Source organism: Callospermophilus lateralis, chromosome 8 (assembly GCF_048772815.1).
Source record: "Callospermophilus lateralis isolate mCalLat2 chromosome 8, mCalLat2.hap1, whole genome shotgun sequence".
NCBI classification, from domain to species: domain Eukaryota; kingdom Metazoa; phylum Chordata; class Mammalia; order Rodentia; family Sciuridae; genus Callospermophilus; species Callospermophilus lateralis.
This window is the reverse complement of record NC_135312.1, coordinates 107495734-107517974: the sequence shown is the minus strand read 5'-3', so window position 1 is coordinate 107517974 and position 22241 is coordinate 107495734. Positions and strand designations below refer to the sequence as shown.

At 39.6% G+C, this 22241-nt stretch overlaps 1 protein-coding gene across 4 annotated transcripts in view; it reads left to right on the top strand.

Moving 5' to 3' along the window:
* Fnip2 (folliculin interacting protein 2) overlaps positions 1 to 22241 on the top strand; it is a 111825-nt gene extending 89584 nt beyond the window's left edge. For all 4 annotated transcript variants that reach the window (XM_076864249.2, XM_076864247.2, XM_076864248.2 and 1 more), the window contains 3 exons: positions 12879 to 13079; positions 16631 to 16746; positions 18648 to 22241. In XM_076864249.2, the coding sequence (XP_076720364.2) occupies positions 12879 to 13079; positions 16631 to 16746; positions 18648 to 18726 (396 nt within the window). In that variant the 3' untranslated portion in view covers positions 18727 to 22241. The remainder of the gene's footprint in view (positions 1 to 12878; positions 13080 to 16630; positions 16747 to 18647) is intronic.

Sequence of the window (22241 nt, the reverse complement as noted above, 5' to 3'; positions counted from 1 at the left end):
CATAGCTGATGCAGATACAGTGCTATGGTCCATAGAGGTCAGCCTCCTGGGGCCTAGAATAGGACAGAGAAGGGCAAGGGGGTGGGGAGGCCAGGCAAAGAGAACAAATAGCACAGATGGTGACAATTATACACCCTCACAGGGAAGACTGAGGAGATGTCACATATGGTTTGCTTTTTATTCGATCCTTACAAGTTCTTAAAAGTAATTTATTTTAACTGATTTGTCATTAAGTTCACTTTGATGGTTGCGTGAGGATGACTGTATAAAGATTAACAAGTCTTTCTGGAAAATTGCCTTGTGGCTTCCGTTAAGTGCTTTTCTGCTATCTGCAGCGTGACAGGAACTGAGCAGTTAAGAAAACTGTGTCAATCTGATGGGCCTGTTTTTAATTGAGCTGCTATTGGGCAGATGTGCAAAAATAGATGTTTTTCATTAGAAGCATATTGTATCTTGTGCAATAAGGGAAAGTCTTCATTACATTAAGAAAATTTAAAGTTGGCATGTTAGCTAGCCCCTTATCCAACAAGTTTTCTTTTTGCAAGGTGGAACTGAAGGCATGGCATATTTATTATCTTTGGTCTTGGGCATATACCCTGTAAAGGCTAAACACACATCACACAGGCTAAATAGGCTGAGGATATTTGTGTGAAGTGGGAAGAAAAGCTCAGTAGGGAAGCAGATGTCCTCCAGACTCCTAGGAGGTAAAGAGTTGAGGGCAGGGCGGGTGTAAGCTGGGGAAGGCCCTCCCAGTGTACATGTACACCCAAACATTCCTAATTCCACCCTCCTTTGTGGTCAGAACCATCCCTTACCAGGATATTCCTCGAATGAAGCTATGAAATTGATTTTGTCTCCTTAAATAAGATCATCGTTCCTTTTCCATAGTTAGCATACTCACTTATCATTTCAGAAGTCCATACATCAATAACCCTAGTATAAAAGCATGCCCTCAGCACATGGCATTATCTGAGTTGTCCTAAATGCTGTGTGATACCAGGCAATTTTATAGACTGCACTTGTGTGTTTAGTAGCTCTCTGGAACATTAAGGTGGCAGGGGAATAGAGGACCTCATTTCCTTTTCTGCCAGCATCTTAAGTGTTTGTATCCATATTTGCAAAACCTGTATTTTCCTTCTGCTCTGCAGTTTGATTCCTGAGAACGTTGGTGTTGCTCATTGGACCTTTCTTCTACAAAGCCCTGTGTTCTGCTTTTGACTCCTTCTTCTTTTTTTGGTTGGGCAGGAGTGGGTACTGGGAATTAAACCCAGGGGCACTCAACCATTGAGTCACGTCCCAGCCCTTTTTTATTTTTCATTGTGCGACAGGATCTCACTAAGTTGCTAAAGGCCTTCCTAAGTTGCTGAGGCTAGCTTTAAACTTGAGCTATGCCTCTGAGTTATTGGGATTACAGACATGTACCACAGTGCCCAGCCTATGTTCTGCTTTTGACAGAGGCACCAGGAGATTGCATCTGAGCTATTGGGATCATCTTCTGTGACATTTTACCAAACTGGGGAATTTTGCCCAAATTCCCTAGACTAATTCATTAACCAAGAAGGAAATGTAATCTATTGGATTGATATCCCTCCTTAACTTACTGTCAAACCATTCATGAAATTTTAAAATATTTTCTATAGACTGGCAAATTACAATTTCTGAATATCAGATTTTCATTCGTGACCATCAGTCTTAGATTTGGGAAAAAAAAAAAAAACAACCATATTTGCCCTATCATTCTTCTTAAAGCCTTTCTTATTTCATCTTCTCTTTTTAGAAGTAGTGTTTTCACACTGTAGCATTTCTCATTTCTTTAAACTCTGCAGTCACCCTGAGAGAGATAGTTATTATGCACAGTTGCCTATATCATTGTCAGATTGTGGGTACATCCAAAGTGCAGCCATGCATGGGTGTTAATAGGAAATGGTGAAGGGCTCATAAAAGTATCTTCACAAGTTTAATATGTTCATAATATATCCAATTAGCATTAGTGGATCTCTAATTTCACTTGACATGTTGATCATAATGAGTTTTATTTTTGAAGTAGTGTTCTCTTTAGACTGCTTCACAAACTGGCAGTCTGGTCTGTGGTAGGCTTAGTTTTTGTATTTTGTTTTTGCTTTACTTTCAACTTGAATTTATAAATATTTGTTGAAAATAAATTAGAAGTACTTTTTAAATAATAAACTTACTGCTCTGTAAGGCACAGTATACTAGTTATTTAGTTTCTTGAGTTGTTGCCAGAGAAAGACTCAAGAACAAGTCGAGCTGAAAGGAATAGCTCACTGAGGACGAGAAGATTAGAATAAAGAGCCTTATTATTGCTTGTTTTCAAAACCTGTCTTTTGGACATAAATAATTTTCAGTGTTCAGGCCAATGCCAGGCTTTGGTATTCATAATTCTTTTTAGAGAAGGATTTTTAATAACTGTTTAAAGGCAATCGACTTAGGTTATTGATCTGTTTTTGAGACCAGTGCATGACTTGGATGTAAAATCTGTCCTACATAAATGTGGATACATTTGGAGTTTCTTCTCCAGAGCTTAAGGTATTTCTTTCTAGAGTTTCCAATACTAAAACTTTCTTTTTGTTCTTTCCATTATCCAAGTCTCTTACAAAAGAAAGAAAGATTAACTTTACTTCATTATTTTCATTTTTCATTGCTTTTCACATGTTAAGATTTAGATGTTCTTCAAATATTTAAACACGTGTTCTTGTTTAGCCCGTGTACTGCCTCTTTTCTGTCATTTGAACTCTTTCTGTGCTCCTAATGTATGGGTTATACAGCTGCCTTAAATTAGTTCAAAGTAATATTGTTTCTTTTTTTTCCCCTGCCACATCCAAATATGCATTCTTTCCTGTTTTCCTTTGACTTGAAAAGTTGGGGAGGCAGGGGGATAAGCCACTAGCACACTGTACCTATGACCCTCAAGTCAATCATTTTTTTCTCTTTTTCCCTCCTGCATCCTGTGGGCTTGTGAATCCTGCAGACTTGGGGAACATTGGGGTTTTTCTAAACCACTGGGCAGTGAGGGTGGTGGAAGAGCACCAGCTTGGCATCAAGGGCTTGGCATTACCACTCATTCATTAACCTTAGGTAAATCATTTGCATTGCTAAGTCTCAGAATGTGTTTAGAGGATCAGATGGAATATAGTCCAGTGGTTAAGAGTGTGACTTCTGAAGACAGACCTTAGTTTGAATCGTAGCTTACCCCTTGATGGCTTTGCGGCCTTTAAGCAAGTTTCTTTGGTTTTCTAATCTATAAAATGGACACGATTGATGTCACAGGTTTGGTTGGAGATTCTGCAAGATAATTCACATCAGATGTTTAGCATAGTGCCTGGTATGTGACTAAATGCCCAGTAAATGTTAGCTATTAAGATAATACATGTGCAAGTGCTTTGTAAGTGATAAAGCAATACAACATGTTTCTAATATGAAGAGCAAAATGACAAGCATTATTTTAGTAGAAATGAAAGTACTGTCTGAGTTGAGAGGGTTATATGCAGATGCACTCTAAGCTATCCTGACCAGTCAACATCCTTGTCCTTTCCAGAAAGCTCCTGTCAGAGGTGAGTAGATGGAACCACAGACGTTCACTCAGTGCTGAAGCATCTCCTTCCATTTACCTGTGATGTCATAGGGAACTCTGCTGGGCAGGGTCATTAAGACCAAAATTAACATCACATTATAACTTTTTAAAAATGATGCTCCAGAGCTTCAGGCATTTTACAGAATAATCTATAAAATGAAATAACATTTGGATATAGTAGCTTCTTCCATTTAATTTTAAGAATAGCAACAGATTGACTCCAGAAATAACCATGCAGGAATCGGTAGCACAGATAAGGAGCTTTGCTAAAAGCATGGCTGTGATGTATGCTCATGAATACCTAATTAATTGATGCAGGATATCACCAGTAAGACCACAAAACAACAGCAAGTTCCATCAAACAGTTAATCACTACTTTAAGCAACACAGTTAACATGTGCCTCCGGTCAGTAACAACCTTAGAATCAATAGGTTGCAGAGGAAACGGCTATGTAGGACAAGCCGGCTGTTTAGAATATCCTTGTTGCTTTTATATCCCTGGGTTGGATAATGAGTATGCCAATGCCTTGGGCCTGTACCACTGTCTTTTAATCTATAGACCTGAATGCAGCACTACCTAGGGCTAGGAGCTGCCTTTGGAGAGTTTATTAAAGTACATGTTTTATCCTATAACTGGGTTTTCATGGCCAGTTTTTTAGAATAATGTAGAGTAGAACTGAAATCATTACAGATGTGTGAGTATATGTGCATATACGTTCAGACATGCGTACATATTGTACATTCACTTTGTACAAACATGTATACTGGGTCAGAAGTCTTATTTCTGCCAAGGAGGGTGTAGGTATCATGAAGCAGAAAACAGACTTACTCACTTCCTTCATACCCGCACCCAGGACCTCATCTGGTACTGTCACATTGAAAGTACTCACTGATATTAGTTGACTATTTCCCATAAAACTGTGTTTAGTGGAGTGTGTATTTGTTAGTACAGGTAAAACTTCATTAGGTAGCATGCCTCTTTCTTCTGAAGTAAAGAACAATGGCATATGGTCTTTCTTTTAAAAATAAAAGGGCTGAGGCTGGGGCTCAGTGGCAGAATGAGGCACTGGGTTTGATCCTTGACATCGCATACAAAAATAAAATAAAGGCATGCTGTCAATCTACAACTACAAAAATAAAAAATAAAAATGTGGAGACCCCGTGTGACTGGGCCCCACCACGTTTAAAAAATAATAATAAATAAAATAAAGGGAAGAGTAACGTGTTTAGACATGATGCCTATGGCTCTTTGTGTTTGTTTTCTTTACCTAAAAATAAATAAATGCTTATTTTAGGTCTCTCAGACTACTTGTCTCTTATATTGTGTCAGAATTAGACACATGTCTAATTTTGATGTTTTCCTAATTTTTTTCACTACCCTCAATATACTGGAACATCTGTGCCATTCTGTGCCAGCAGCTAGCAACACTCTTTTATTTTGAGGCTGCCACATCTTCACATAACTTTATTCTGGTGACCCTCTTTGACCTTGAGCACCTCTCCACAACCTCACCCTGACAGTTAAGCCCATTAAGAGCTGCACACTGATCTTCAAGGCTATAGGATGAATTTGAGAGCCAGTCATGGGCATAGGCACACAGAGCCAGGCATTTGTACCCCTCCAAGATCATCTCACCTTACCTTGGGGCCTCCCCCTCATTCCCTTTGCCCCCAAATCTTCATGACATCTTAGTGCTCCCCAGAGTCTTCCACCTTGTATACCTACCAGGATCCCTTAGCAATGTTCCATAGTCCACAATGGTTGATTTTCCTCTTTGTCTTCTTTGCCTTCTTACAATTCTTCAGCCTTCAGTGACTGACATTGAGCTTAGTTCCCAAGAGAAAAAATTCTGATGGAGGTGTGATAAGATCATGTAATTGTTAACCCCTCCTGGCATTTTCAAATGCTGCAAGTCTGTGTGGTACACTGGAAGTCTGATGGTGGCATCCCGGGTGGTCCAGCTAACTCAGTTCACTATCACGGGTGTGGAGCCTAGAGATGGCTTTTGGGGAAAAGTAAGAGAGTCTCACCTCAGAGATTTAGTTCTTGAAAAATACTAAGCACCATTCATATGCTAGGCACTGTGTTTACTAAAGGTCTGAGGCAAGAGGATTCTAGCCACATGTTGTACTAAATGGCTGTAGGTAACCTATCTGCCCTTCAGAACAGTAGAGCAAGAGTTAAAATTTACCATCCAAATCCCGTGTTATGATATCTGTGCATATGAAAAACTGGAAATCCTTTTGTCTCAGACTAGTAGAAATCAAAACCTCTTGGATCTTATTCTGGACACAGGTCCTAGGAATTGGGTGCTGTGGTTATGAGATTCTCCTTGGGTGAGCAGTCTGGTTACCCATGCACATAAGACTCAGAACCTGGAACTGAGCCCTTTACCTGGAGTGCTTTTTCCATGAAAGGGGGACTAGAAAACGCCAGACGTAAGCAGCAAAGCAGCAAAGAAACAGGTGGAAACATGGGTGGGAATATGGCCACCTGTGAGGAATCAAGACCAAGGCCTGTGCGGTTTGTGGGATTGTGGTCCAGTTCTGTTCCACCTGAGTGACCCGAGAGCCTACCCAAGAAATAAACATGAACACCAGGAGCAGAGAGCCACTAGGACTCTGGCTAACGGAAGCACACTGCTTCAGACACTTGACTCAAGCTCATGAGACACATACAAGAAAACACAACAAAGAACTCCAACAAGATGGGCCCATGTTCAGAAACTACAAACCTCGGATGAGGAAACCCACAGCCATGGTGAGGGCGAGCAAGCAGACACAGGTGGAGAGACAGTGCTCTCCAGCTATAGTAACCATTCTGTAGCTGTGCTTAAAGTGTTTACTCTGATGGAAGGAAGCAACTGGAACATTGAAAATGGCAGGGGGGATAATGTGACAAATGATTATTTAGAGTGGTATAAGAACTAAAAACAACTTCTGATATTGAAAAACAGTCATTGAAATCGAAACTCTGGGGGTTAGTTAAAGGACAGAGCAGGTAAAATACAATTAAAGCATTTGTGAAATGGAGGCTGAACATCAGGCCACCTTTTTGAAAGCAGCTCTGAGACAAAAAGACATGAAAAATGTGAAAAAGCAAGTAAGAGACATGGAATCTGGAATGAAAAGATTTGATAGCATATTCAGAAAAGAATAGGGAAAACAGTATTCAAAGGATTCTTCAGATTAAAGAAGCACACTGCCTCCCAAGGAGGGTAAATAAAAACAAATCCACACTTCTGAGATAGCATATCAAAGATAAAGAGATAAACAGAGGTGAGAAGTCGAAGCCCCACTTCCCCTGCCCCCATCCTCAAGGAGTTTGAAATCTCACAAGAAATATAAAGAAATAAGCAGGAGGTGCAAAGCACTATGGACTGGTGTGCAGCCATGGGATGTACAGGGTACTGAAGAGTGTGCAGGGTGGTAGACACCCCCCAGGCTGGGTGTGGGTGGTTGTGAGTGCAGGGGACAATATGGCCATCAAGGAACTAAAGATCCCTCTGGTGGGGAGCAGGGGTTGATGGGTATCTTCTCAGCCGACTCACTTGCTGGCATGGCCACCAACAGGAGGTTCTGCCTGGCCCTCTCTTAGTAAACCATATCAGGAATGTCTGAATATTCAGTATTTTGTGAAAGAAACTTCCTAGGGCTGGGGTTCTGGCTCAGCAGTAGAGCGCTCACCTCGTACATGTAAGACCCTGGGTTCGATCCTCAGCACCACATAAAAATATATAAGTGAAATAAAGGTATTGTGTCCAATTACATCTAAAAAATAAATATTAAAAAAAGAAAACTTCTTAGATTACTTCATATTACTAAAGGGTATTGTTTAAGAATGGTGATAACCAGGTTGTTTCCCTCTGGATAGATTTAAGTCTAGAGGTGTTTTTTGTTTATATTTGTAAGAACTGAGTGATCCACATACATCCTCAGTCCTTTTTTGCCACCCTTGGCCATCAAGAAGTTGGGTGGACTGAAGACTTTCTTGCACAGTTAAATTTTTAATGCCAAGGTCATGAGGGATGTGGTTATATCAGTAGGTTTCTACCCTAAGGAGGCAGAAGAAAACAGGGGATCTGAGGACATTCATCTAAGAGTGAGTGGTGGGAAGGGACCTTCACTGTGTGCACCATCCCATTTTCTCTGCATGAGTAACTAAAGGCCTCTCTCTTAGCTGTTACACAAGACTATTATTAATAGATCATGGTGCTATAGTCTAATGATGAGAATCATTGCAGAAAGGTGTTTGGTCACATAGCATCTCTTAATTCTAGTACAGTGTAGTAAAGTTATAAAATTCACCAGAGCTATATAAAATGGATTAGAAAAATCAAAGATATAGGAAATCATTTCAAGTTACAGGTATCATAAGGCACCTGTTCCCTTTGTGTTGTAAAGAAGCTTCCCAGAGGCTCATCCCTGATGGTTAAATCTGTATTGTTGGCTAGGCATGGTGGCACACACCTGAAATCCCAGTTTCTTAGGAGGCTGAGGCAAGAGGGTTTCAAATTTGAGGTCAATCTCTGCAACTTGGCAAGACCCTGTTTTATTTTCAAAACAGCAAGTGAAAAGGGGGATGTAGCTCAGTGGTAAAGCACCCTGGTTTCAATCCCCAGTATGGGGACCAGTGGGTGGATTTTGTACTATTATGATCTGGGCAGACTTTTGAACTGGTTGAATACAGATCTCTGCTCTCCTGCTATCCCTAATATACATGTGGGCTGAGATATCTTTGAGGATTATAGAGTCAGTTTACAGTATATTTTAGGCAACACAAGCAGCATTAAGATGGGAGAGTAAAATTTCTTAGCAAGGTGCTTAATAAAATTATTACACAAGACTATTATTAATATAAATAATATAAAATTATTACACAAGACTAATATGAATAGCAGTAGCCGTGTTTTCTCCTGTTGATAATAACTTGAGAACATCTTTCATACTTCTTGAAGTATAATCCAAGGAATTTCCACTCTGGTGAGGTCCTGAGATTTTTGTAGCAAAGGGTTTTGCAAACTCCTTGAACTAAAAGTTGGAAATACTTTGTGAGTTCCTTGATTTTCGTGTGTTTGTGTGTGTGTGTGTGTGTGTATACATATACATATACATATATGGGGGGTTGTTTGGGGAGGGGTATCAGGGATTGAACTCAGGAGCACTTGACCCCTGAGCTACATCCCCAGCCCTATTTTGTATTTTTATTTAGAGACAGGATCTCACTGAGTTGCTTAGTACCTCACTTTTTTGCTGAGGCTGACTTCAAACTCACGATCCTCCTGCCTCAGCCTCCTAAGCTGCTGGGGCCACTGCACTTGGCCCTCAATTATATTTCTGACACACTGAGAAGCCTAATCACCTAATTTTGGAGCCTCAGTATTCCCAGTCATAAAGCCAGGACGACTGTGTTCCTCTCCACTGCACAGGAGAAAATGGCATTTGAAGTGATAAGTACTTGGAGGAAGCATAGATGTAAGAATGGCATTTTCTTACCCTCCGTCAAATTAAAAGATTATCTATCACATGAAATGCTAGTCATTTAAATGTGGTACATAGGAAAGAAATGAATAATTGTGCAGAAGATTTAATAGGAACTGGGTTAAATCCAGAAATTGCTCAGCACAGCTAGGATGTATTGATGTTTTGCACATGCACAACACTTTGTTATACTCATTTCAGGAAATACTACAGAAAAAAGATAACTGTGATTTCTCTCTTTGGGTGACTTATAAAGTCACTGAGTAGACAGAGATGTGAAATTGAGAACAAGTTAAGACTGTGTGTGATTAAATGCCAAAGAGAATGATGTAGAAAGTTCAGGCTCTTGGAGGTCAAAGGAAGAGTGAGGGAAGGCTTCATGGGCAAGGATGGACCCCAAACCAAGGCCTTGGAGGAATGTCACACTGAGAAAGTATCAGGGAAGATATTCTGGCCACAACCTGAGGAACGAGAAGGAGGTGGTGGTCCTGAAGACCTGGAGAAAGTGGGTCTTCTTAAGAGAGGTAAATATTGTGGGTAGCATAGGCCCAGACTATGAAGAGTGTGTGGGAAAAGAGCACCTTTAACTTAACAGTGTGGGTGATGTGTTGCTAGCATAGGTTTTTGGGTCAGTAAGGGAAATAATAATGTGGTATTTTAGGAGAGTGAGGGTTTAAGTAAGGGTCATAAACTTGGGCAGTGTTGTCCAGTCTCACTGTTGATGAGCTTTGAGTTTGAGGTTTTAGGGCACAAGGTCTGTAGAGGCAAGGGTGATGTGGAAAGAAAACAGATGTTCAAGTCCCTAGTGTGTTAGGCACTTTGCTAAATCTTTCACAGCATTTTTCCCACAGAAAACTTTTGTGAATTAAACCAGAAACTCTGAACTAAGTACTGTTTCATCTTGCAGATGTAGAAACTGTAAGTTGCTAAGGTTCCACAACTAGCAAGAGAGCAAAGTGGCATTCTAGCCTGCTCCTATCTGATTAGAGTCCTTGCCTTCATCATTGTCCCTTGTGGAATTATCAGAAGCTCTGCTCTTCTGCTCCACACTGCGTAGGCTTTTCTTTTTCCTGGATTAAGTTAGGTCAAAGTCAGCATATGTGAAACAGGGCGTGTATTCCAATGTAACCAGGAATCTTGAAATCAGAATGTCCCAAGCATTTAACATTCCCAGGAAATGGATCCACAAATCCTGAAAAGCTTCAGATTAGCCAGGCTAATTGTGTTGTTTCAATAAGGTACGATAGTCAAGAAAAGTCTTATAAAAGATCTGGAAAACAAAGCATTTTGTTTCTCTTTCTTGAGAACTCTTTACAGGAAAGTAGTTTGGGTTAAGTGAGATATTGACAAGGTAGAGCTGAATAAATGATCATCTGTAACTTCTCATGTGATCGGAGTGAGGGAAGAATAATAGCACATGGCTGCTACCTCCTTGCTCTGGTGGAGGCCGGCCATCCACCCTCATTTTTCTCCGCTCATTCCTGTTCTCTAGTGACCTTTTATCCTGAAGCCTGTTAGCAGTTTCTGAGTTGCCTGGTCACGTTTCTGTGGGTGGTGTGGAGACCGGCAGCAGTCTACAGGGTGGGGGTGGAGCATGGTGACAGGGCAGCACTTGTGGAGGTCTCAGGTGATGGAGAAAGAAGAGATATGATACTATGAGAGAATTTGACAAACCTGTGGGCAGGTAACATTTGAAATTGATTCTCTAACTTGGAAGAGAAAAGCAAGTCAATGTATATGAGCATCCATATGGTTTGCCAAGTTCATCAATTAAACAAGTGTTTTGAGTGGAAATGACATTTCTTTTTTTCAATGCTGGGGGTTGCACCCAGGGTCTCATGCATGCTAAGCACACACTCCGCCACTGAGCTATACCCCAAACCCAGAATGACGTTTTAATGTCAATCTTTCCATCATATGTTCATTTAAAACTCAATCATCAGAGGATCTGATTAATCTGAAACAATAATGGTTTGGAGGAGAATTTTTTTAAAGGGCAAACATATAGTGTGGGCTTTTTTTGTTTATTTACTTTTCTTGTGATATTTAGTCAAAGCCCTTTGGGAAGAGTTTTGACATTAAAAAGAGGAATTTTACTAAGTAACTTTCTTTAATGAAGCTAATATTTCTCTCCCTTCATCTTACCGTGTACAGGAAGGAAAGTGAGACTCATGTGGTTCACATTCAGCATCAGGATGCTATCCAACCTCCCCTCCTGTTTTCTTCAGTCCCCAGACCCAGACTCCAAAACTAAAGAATATCCCGCCATTTCTCTTTCCCCAATTTGAGAAGAAATAAAACTTAATCTGCTTCCCCTATAATAAAAGAGTTCAGGACTTGGTAGCCACATCTCCTGAATCATAGGATGACTGCATCTTAGGTTTCTGTTTGCAGCAGTACCACAACTTGCTTAAGTCTTAGAAACCAACCAAGGTTGTGTGTCTGTTTGGGTTCTCTGTTGTAATTAGCAGAAACCAACAACTCTTATTTACTTAAGCAGAATGGGATTTATTGGAATAATATTAGGAACTCATAGAATTGATGTAAGGGGCAGAGCAAAGAACTAGGCCTGGAATAGACGGAAAACAAAGCAACTCTGACGAGGCAAAGAACCATGAACTACATGAAGGTGTTTGTACTGATTGCTATCTGGGCAAGAATGCGGTGGTGCCCCACTCCAGGGTAGGAGCATCTCATTGACGTAGCTTGGGTCCTGTGACTGACCACAGCTTGATAAAGGGGAGGGTGAGGCCTGGATTACAGACTTACCAGGGCTTATCCAAATAAGGTCATTCTTCAGAGGGGAATCAGAATGAATTTACTGGGGAGAAGTTATGCTCCACAGCCAAAAGTAACCAGTGGTCAGCGCAGGGTGGTAGAATGGATTAAATGACAGAAGAAAGACAGCACTGGTTTTCCTTTGGGAAACAAAGGGTTAGAACAGTGTGCTCACACATGCCTTGGCTGTGAGGTTTGTCGTCAGCATGTCTGCTGCTGTTCTTAGCCTCACCCCTTCCTCCTCTCTTAGTTGGAGCCTAGCAGGGCCATCCTGTTGGGATGTGGATTTGCACACGCACAGGGTGCTACATGTGCATACCAGGAGGTGCTGGTGGCAAAGCAGTTCCTCTTTGATCAGTTTAGGGAGATTAGATGTAGTTAAGGCCCTTTTCCTTGCCTGCTCTGTGTTCATCCTATGGCAGTTATTCTAAAGAATTTCACATTTTAAGCATGTTTATCAGTAGCCCAACTTTGACCTTTTGTACTCACCTGGATAAATAATTCAGGCTTCAGTCTGATTTTAGTTGTTTGTTAGATGATTGATATATATAGCATACATAGTTACTAAATAAATTTTACTTAATGAATAAAACTGTAACATTAAGAGAATATTAAGGTACCCTAACTATCCTTGTTATTGGAAAATGGCAATGGAATTCTATACTTCAGTCTGATTTTCACTACTTAAAAGGAGAATGCAGTCTCAAAAAGAAATGAATTTTTAATTCTTGGATTGTGGGAGGACACATACCTTGTGCTTCTCTATGAAAATTTAACAGTTACAATATACCTCCTGGTTGATAGAAAAAAAAAAACATGACTCACTTTTTATCTAATTAATTTTAAATGATTTAGTGTCACTCCTGTTTGAGTCCCTATCAAACCCTAAATTTCTGTAGCTCCCATAATTGTTGCTAAACAGCTTCAAAATTGGAAGTTAGTCTAATGCTAAAGAAAAACACTCTGGGCATTTTGAGTGTTGCTTGGAAGAGATATAAAAAGCTGACCTACTGTGTTTCTCTTTCAGCATCCAGTGCTTGATGAGCCAATAGCTGAAGCTGTCTGTATCATCGCAGACACAGACAAGTGGAGTGTCCAAGTGGCCACAAGTCAGAGGAAAGTGATGGATAACATGAAGCTGGGCCAGGATGTCTTGGTCTCTAGTCAGGTGTCCAGTTTACTTCAGTCTATCTTACAGCTTTACAAGCTTCACCTCCCTGCTGATTTTGTAAGTATGTGATCTCATATCATCAGAGAAAGTTAGCTAAAAATACTTTCAGCCACATTTTGATTATGAAAGCAGAAATCTGGATATTGTTTTTAATAAAATCGGAGGTTAGCATGAATTAAAATGGAACATGCAACATAAAACCAGCCAACAGGATGGATTTCAGTAACTCTAGCCCTTCCATAAAATAACAGAGAGTGGATCGACATCTTTTTAATAAGGTGTATGGCAAAGTAAAGAGGGTATTAGGGAGGGATCCAGCATAAAAGAAATCTGAAATCCTCCTTGGAGAACTCATTGCTATGCAGCCATCCTCACAGAACTATTAAGGATAAAGTAGACCACGGTTTGTGGAAACACTTAAATTTTGAAGTACTGTATATATGTAAGATGGTATCAGTTGTTCCTTTTCAAATGGGACTTGAAGATCACTTTCATAACATTATTTTAAATATGAACAACAAAGCCTAAGAATTCCTCACGAATTGTCAGCAGTTCACCCCTAGTGACTGGAATTAGTATTTACCTTTCAGTGCATGTGTGCACGTGATGTATGTAGAGATTAGAAGAGGAAATATATTTAGTAAGAGAAGGAGAAATGTTTCAGAAGGAGGAGGGAAGCTGAAGGGCATCTAAGAAAAGTCTAGGTGAGCTGTCCTCGGGAAGACGCTTCACTGGTGCAGTGTGCTTGCTCTGCTCTTTCCTTCCTTCTGTGCAGGGCTGCTCTCTGCAGCATAGTCCGGAACCAAAACCTCTGGCTCCTTTCTGGCCTTGGGAAATGATTCAGAGCTATGTAACAACAATGTAGGAAGATGAATATTCATTAAATATACTATTTGCCAATGAATTGATCACTTTCCTAGATTCTTAAAGTCAAATCTGTGATACCATAAGTCCTCAGAAATGGTCAGGATTTTTAATGGCTTTGAAGAAGTGTTCTGAAATAATGATTGTCATCAAAACTGGCAGCATGGCATGGCAAAAAGACATAACTGGACTAAGGTCTCAGCTTTGCTATTGATTACTGCGTGCCAGTCACAATCCTGAGTGTCTCTGAATCTCAGCTTTCTCGTTTGTAAAATGGAGAGACTACAACTGTGCTGGGAGAATCTTCTGAAAATTAGGGATAGGATAATGCTTTCAAAACACCAGGTTAAAAGCCAGCATGTAGGGGCTGGGGTTGTGGCCTAGTGGCAGAGCGCTTGCCTAGCATATGTGAGGCACTGGAATCCTCAGCACCACATATAAATAAATAAAAAATACAAGTACATTCAACAACGGAAAAATAAAATTTTTTAAAAAGCCAGCATGCATACATTAGTGGCCAGTGGCCAGTGCCCAGGCTAGAGTCAAATTCAAGTTCTACTACTTACTTTGTGACCTCTCAAAGCCTGAGTTTCCTTATCTGCAAATCTAGAGAAATAATAGAACCTATCTCATGTTTATGTAAATCAGGCAATTCATGTAAAGGATTTGGAATAGAGTTAAATGTTATAAACTCTCACTGAATCGATATTATTGGCTTATCAATTAATAATTAGTTTTCTGGAACAGTATTAATTAACTTCATGGAACAATAAAAACTGACAATACATTTTTACTAAAATCTTTATTTGGGATTTAAATTAAAGCATACTCTTGCAGGATGTCTGTCTTAGGGTAATATGAGAAGCATTTATGGGTTATTACGACCTTACTTTCCGTTCTACATTTGTAGGCAGGTTTTCTTCTACAAGCAGGTTGGGTTGTGCTGACTTACAGGATGATGTCTCCATTTTTATGGGCAAAGAGGACATATTAAAATTCAAGTTTTTACTCATAAGTATTTGCCAAACATCTGTAATACATAGTTCTTGTTACATACAACATTTTGCTTATTAAAGCAACACATTATTATAGCTGATTTTTTTACTTCATTTGGATAGAATATTTAAACTTGTAATAATGATTTATTTAACCTGATAAACCAATGTCAAAGAAAATTTCATCTGTAGTTTAAAATTCTCTATATTGTTTCAATGAAACATAAATGATTACGCCCTTTAGTACCAATGGATGAAATAGCTATTTAAAATTTTAGAAGTTTGAAATTCAAGAAATACATCTCCAAAGTAAAATCCCATAAAAGAGGAGGAATTTTTTAAAACCATCATAAGTTAAGTCTTTTTGAAAAACTTTCTAATTCTTTTGATTTCATAAAGAATTCTCTTTATTTCCATGTTGCATTATATACTTTTCATGCAGTCTGTGAAAACATTGTAAATTAGCTGTTTTAAAACAAAGGATGTTTATCAGACCCAGTGCACCTGCCTAGAATCCCATCTACATGGAGAGATTGAAGTAGGAGGATCACAAGTTGTAAGCCAGCCTTAGCAACTTAGACCCTGTCTCAAAAAATAAAAGGGGCTGAGGATGTGGCTCAGTGGTAGAGAATCCCTGGGTTCAATCTCCAGCACACACACCACATAGCACACACGCATACACAAAGACCCAAGGATTTAATATAATATGAATGGTCTTTTTTATATTTTGGAACAGTCTTACAGAAACCTTTGTATTTCCACTCCACAAGGAACTGAAACTTAACTGGAGGCCACTTCACTCTGTTCACTGGGGGAAACATTTCCATGAGAACTGATGGAATCTCCCTGCTTTGATATCACTTAGCTACTTAGCAGTGTTTCATCTACCGTACACAATGCGTCTAAGGTTGTGAGCCAATGAGAGGCTGACAAGATCGAATCTCTGATACTTTTTCCATGCCACTGATCAGCCCAGATGGTCAAGATCAACATTTTCAAATGCATCTGTTAATCTTTTTACCTTGAAAATAGCAGGCCTAATGGTCTAGAAGAAAAGTATGTATGATGGAATTGCCCTTGCCAGAGCCATCAGGTGTCTCACTGAAGGTGCTGGGGTGGCCATGCCTGCCAAGTACAAAAGTACTTGCCTCTGGTGAAAGACACAGATGGTTGGTATTCTCTAAAAACTGAAGCTGGACACAGTTCCAAGGGTAAAGATGTCCTGAAAATAATTGCCTTTTCTTATTTGTCATTAAGAAGACCTAGTTAAAGACACTCTCAAAAGCAAAATACAAAGTTTAAAATGACCTTGCTCCAGTTGTTCTACTTCTGGGAATGTATTAGGCCCCAATAATCTGAAACACAGGAAGAAAACAATAGTGAAGATGTTCTTCACAAAAATGCCTTACAAGAAAAATACAAATTGCTGTGTGGTTCAGTAACTAATGGCAAATTCACATTCTAAGCCATAAAAATTACAACAATAAGAAATTCTTAATATTTTATTAGGAAGTTATTTAAGGCAATTCTAGTACTTATAGAATATCAATCAACTATGTGGAAATGCTTTTTTGAAAAAAAAAACACTAGAATAATATATGAAAATCTTGTCATTTAACAAAAACCTGTTTATATACCTATTAGTTATGGGGCTTGTAGTTTTTTTTTTTAAGTATATTTGAAAAGGTTTGAGATTACAGCTGTACACTTGAGTTCCAGCCCTCATTGTAAATGCTGTTGACTCCACAGTGCATCATGCATCTTGAGGACAGACTGCAGGAGATGTACCTTAAAAGCAAAATGCTGTCTGAGTATCTTCGGGGACACACACGAGTCCACGTGAAGGAATTAGGTGTTGTGCTGGGGTGAGTCCTGTGAAGTACTACTGTGTCTTCTCCCTGTGATGGCCGGCCTTTGCCCTCATGTTATATCCTCTGACCTGTTCAACCTGCACCACCCAAAGCCAGGCCCAGGTTCCCTCAGACGTGTGCCTCTCAGCTCCTTGATGAATAGCATGTTGTTTGTATCTTGATACCTGGTTTCACACCTGGAAACCATCATGGAACTTTGGGCTGGTGGTACTTTTATGTCAGTCTCCTCCCTGGTTATTTTACCCTTGAAAGGGAACATTTAATACCATTCTGTCCATTTCTAGTAAGTCAGTCAGTAAGATGCCAAAGTCAAGACTGTCAGATGTGCAGTGGTAGCTCTGGTGTATGTCTCACTTCCTGGAGGAGGAGTTGCAGGCACCTCCCACTGGACAACAAGGAGAGAGAGCCCTTCTCCTGGGCTTTCAGGTGCTGCCTACATGTCCCCAGCAACTGTCCCTTTCTGCCTTTCATTGTGAGCCCACTGAAAAGGAGACTTGCTTATGTTAGTTTCTAATAACACATGTCATCTTCCGAGGGCATTTACCATAATTTCTCTAGGAGAAATTCTGACTTGAGTTATTCTGCTTAATGTGTCAACAGAGAACTCACAAACAGGGTATTGTGTCTTTGAGAAATTGTCTTCTTTATCCATGGTGATGATTCCCTATATGGGAGTAAGAAAATACTGTGTTTATAATACCAACCTTTAAATTCTCTTTTAAGCCTGTAAGCAAAGTATTATTTTAAAACTCTGGCCTTTGCATTCTTGTCAGACTTTTCATCTTTCACACCCAGGATGTGACTGGCTGTTTTATTTGGCATTTTCTGTCACACATTTTTCTTACATACCTCATTTAAAAATATTTTCCCCCTTTGAGATGGCCACTCTTGCAGCTACTTCACAATCTCTCTCTGTTGTTTTCTTTCCCTTAGTTTTGGTTTATGTCTCCTTACCAGGCTCATATTGTAGTCTGCTTCATAAGGTTTCCTATTGCTAGGCATAGTCCTTAATTTCTAGGACTTTCCCCTGGTTCCTGACGCTGACAGTCATCCATCAACACTGAAGAACTGCAAGAATGTTTTCCCCTCAGCATTCCTCTCTAGGTCTTGTCGTGTTCATCCTCTCTCTTTATATCCCCTTCTTCCATGGCCAGAACCAGCAGCACCTCCAGTACTAGAAAACGCATGGTCCACCTGAATGAGATTCGTAGGTGGCTTTACTGGAGAAGGAATAGAAAACTCCACGAAATAATGTCAGCTCCTGTTTTTGTATTTGTAATTTGTGGAATTTGAGGGAAAGAAGTAGGACGTGTTCCACAGGCTGAAACAGTCCAGCGTTTTTTTTTCTCCACAACTGGCAGCATTTAGCCAGTGACCGTTCTGTGTCCGTCTCACCTTTGAGAGGCAACCAGAACTGTGTCTGTCTGGAACTCATGCTTCTTACTAGTGTACTTTGCTCTCAGAGCACTGTGGCTCAGGAGTTCAGAGGAGATCTAAGTTGTACGACTTCTTGAACAGAGATCGCCAAGGTTTTTGAAGACATTAACTGCCATCATCATTTTCCTAAGACTAACTTGAACCTAGGTGCCAAATCAGTAGGCCTTGGGAAATGAGGAGACTGTGGGGGAATGGAGTCACATAGGCCACACAGAACAGGGAGAGACTTGAAGTAAATGGAGTTGGTGACCCTGCTGCAGGAGGATTGGCCTTATGTCCCACATTCAGGCAGCACAGCTCTGGCACCTCCTCCTCGTTGTCCCACCTTGCTGTGTGCCCTGGGAGAGCTTATGTTTTCATCTGTTTTACTTTTTCATTTGTTTTCAGTGATAATCTAGCAAGCTTGAACCCTAGAAATAATACTTTAAGTACCATTCCCTTCTGTTTTTAACATCCAGGATTGAATCTAATGACCTGCCGCTGCTGACTGCTGTAGCCAGTACTCATTCTCCTTACGTGGCTCAAATACTCCTATAAGCTGAAGCTCAGGACAGTTCTTCCTTGGAATAAGAAAAACAAATTCTCAACTGAAGAAGAGAGGAATAAGCTCTCTGGGACATCCAAAGCATGAGAAGAGCAAACAAATAGTCATTCCACCGTTTGTTTTGCATTGTTACTTTTGAGTGGATGCTTCATTGGAAGAGAAGACAGGTTTACTCTAAATACTAGCATTTGTGATTTTCAGGAACACTTTAGGCCTTTGTTACCCATGAATCAATCAGGGGAGAGAGTGGCCTTTCTGGTGGGGGAAAACGTAAGCACTACACTGAACACTCAGCATTTGGTACTGATTGCCTTGTGCTGTCGGGCAGAATAATGATGGGTGACTTTGGAGCAGGGAGGTAAACAGTGTATGTAACATTCCAGTAGGAAATGTTTCAGAGTTTAAGTCTAAGCACTGCAAGCTGTAGACAGCAGAGTACACTAGGCTAAAGTCAGAACAAGGACTTTGGATTCCAGGTCAGAGTTTGCTTTTTAGAAAAGAAAAGTGAAATGAAGAAAGCCATTTTTGACTGTAGCAGCTGTTTGCCATAAGATGTGAAAGAAAACTGCCTATTGGGAAGAGAGAGAGTGCTTTGGGGACCCTCTGTTCTCATTTCTCCTCAGAGTTTACCTTGTTCCAGATGCAGTCACAAGTAGGTTAGAGATGGATTGCTGGTGCAATACACCCAAGAGTCAATGTAGCATCCTGATCCCATCAAGATGTAGTTTGTAGCAGCAAAGCATAGTCTGATGCCATATGTTTTATCATTATGATTTAGAGTTCTCAGCAGCCTTTTCAAGAGAGGCCATTTACCAAAGTTATTTCTATAAGCTCAAGAGTGTTTCTGTGGGTGAATTCTTCCAGCCAGAGCCACTTTCTTCCTAGAATAGTTTATACAAATGACTATTTATACTTTTAAAAAGACACTGCTGTCCCCATGGGAAATGAAACCTGCAATAATTCAGGATGGTCAGTAAAAAGCAATTAGTTTGAACATTAAGAAAAAGGTTCATACTTGGCCTAAATTTTTACATTATCATCTCTGCACCTCTTAATCCCTGTCTTTTCAAAACATCTTCCCAGAAATTGACTTGACCATTTTATAAAACCTACCAAAGTAAAGAATAAGTAGTCCAATTCACTTAAAAAAAAAAACTTGAATTGTCTGTTAATATTAAAGAAACTTAGTTTACTGACCATGAAACAGTCCTGACATCCAGGATAAAGTAAAACACTTCAAAAATTTTAAAAATGATGGTCAAAAGACAGGAGCTAATGTAATAAGGCAAAACATTGTTATCATTTCAGCCCTTTCTGTGAATCTTCTTTCCTAAGAATATGAGGTAACCTCTTTTTTATGATTTGGAATTAGTTCAGATTTTATGTTCGATAAAATCCTGACCCTATCCATAAGTTCGTCTCTCATTATTGTCTGTATATTTGAGAGCGTCTGCAGCTGTTCCAATGGAGGTGAATGGCTGTACTGTTTATTTATTAGGAATAGGTCAGAACTGCTACCTTCCTCTTTCTCCTTTGTGCTGTGAAAGTAGATGGGTGCTTCAAGGTTCTGGAGATCTTTAATTTGCATTTTATGTCTTGGTTTCGCAAAATTGAAGTTTTCCATTTCCTTTTGCCTAACATTGGAGTTTGGTGTTTTCCATTCTCTGGTTCCGTGACATCATTGTTTGCTGTTTCGTTACGGAAGGAAAATGGACCCCACCTGTAGCTCAGCCACTTGCACTTGCTTTTTCTTGCATGTGAATAAATTGTCAAAGCTGTCATTACAGCTCTTCCGTCTGCACCAGCTTAAAGCATTCCCCTCTGGTTCCCTTCTCCTTGTTTACATGTTGTGGGCACCTTGCCTCAGTCACCAACTTCCAGGGTTTCATAGAAAATAACCTGATTGAAAATCAGTTCAGTTCTAATGTGGGCATCATGGCGTGCTGAAAATCAGACCCTTACGGGCAAAATTGAGCTTTAAGTGACTGATTCTCAATCCCATACATAAAAAATCTAGCCCAGCTCCCCAATGCCTGCGAAAATTTAATTTGCCTCTTGATCTAATATTCCAAAACTCACTCTTAGGAAAACACCTATTGGGAAGCTACAAGAGGGTCACAGGTCAGGGTTATCTCAGTGACACTCGGGATTCCTGTCAGAGCCGAATCCTCATATCTGTCGCCTACAAAAACACACCAAGAATGTTGCTGCTCTTTTTTTAAAGCCTCCTTTAATATTTAACATTCAAGTCTTTGTCTTAAATTCAACCTCTTCCTAAAAGCAAAAAAGGAAAAAAATCTCATGGGATTGTGTTGAGAGACAACCGCTCGCACATCACAGACCACCCCGTGACTTCATTCTGTCTCAGCTGAACAGTTGGAGGGATCCCACCTGCTCCCATGCCCACCTCAAGAAAAAAATAAAAATTAAAAAAAAATAAAGAAATCTACCTCAGTTGACAGGATTCCAACTTTAGGGTTTCTTCAACTTTTAAGTCTTACCTGTTGAGTGTAACTTTTGTGGCATCTTGCTTTCTCAAGCAAGCTAGTGAGGCATGACAGAGCAGAAGTATGTGAATGTTACTGTGATGGACCTCTTTCTAGCATGTTGCAGTTTTATTTTTAATAAATTGATAAGTGATATGAATGTAAAGGTAATTGTGTATGTTTTAAACATGACAATGAAAATTTGAAATGTAGCTTCCATACTTGTGCATAATTCCAAAGTATTTTATTTTTATCAGTGTTAAATAGCTTTTTGTACAGGCTTCAAATCCATTTTCTGAAGTGTGCTGTTTTTTAATGAAAGTAACTATAATCTTTTCACATCCCATGGAACTGCCGTTTACACATTGCAACTTTTTAAACTGACCATATTTTTCAAAATTAACTTTTTTGGAGGGAGGAAATTTCCCCCTTGCTAAATGATACTAAACTGTTGTTTGGGCTCTTATAATTAGGTCCTCAGATTTTATAAAAATTTAGTCTGTAGCTTTTTAGGTTCTTCACTAGAGTTTGGTTGTATATAAAGAATATAAAGTGACCCCAAAATTCTTTTAAATGTCTGGATTTTTCCACTAATATGTACTTTGGGGAGCATTTCATTCTTGCATACTTTCACCATTACATTGAAAAAAAAGTCTTTAGCTTTTCTTAGTTAATGTGAACGATTTGTTTTGTTTTGTTTAATTCTGCTTGGGGGGATATTTTATTATAATTTCTGCCTAAATCAAACATCCCCTCTGAATGTTAACTTTTAAATGTCAGAATTTGGTGAACCATATATCTAGGAAGTGAGATTGCAGTATGCTTAAATTTGAGGCAGATAAGGAGAAAATTCTGGGAATTCTTATTGAAAGTCCATTAAGAGAAATTGATCGGACTTTATAATCTTGATGAGCTGAATAGATACCAATGTCAACGTGTGGAAATTTTTTCTTAAAACTTGTTCATGTATTATTTTGATCAATTTTTCTGTGGCATTTGGTGCAATAAACCTTTTGAATTTA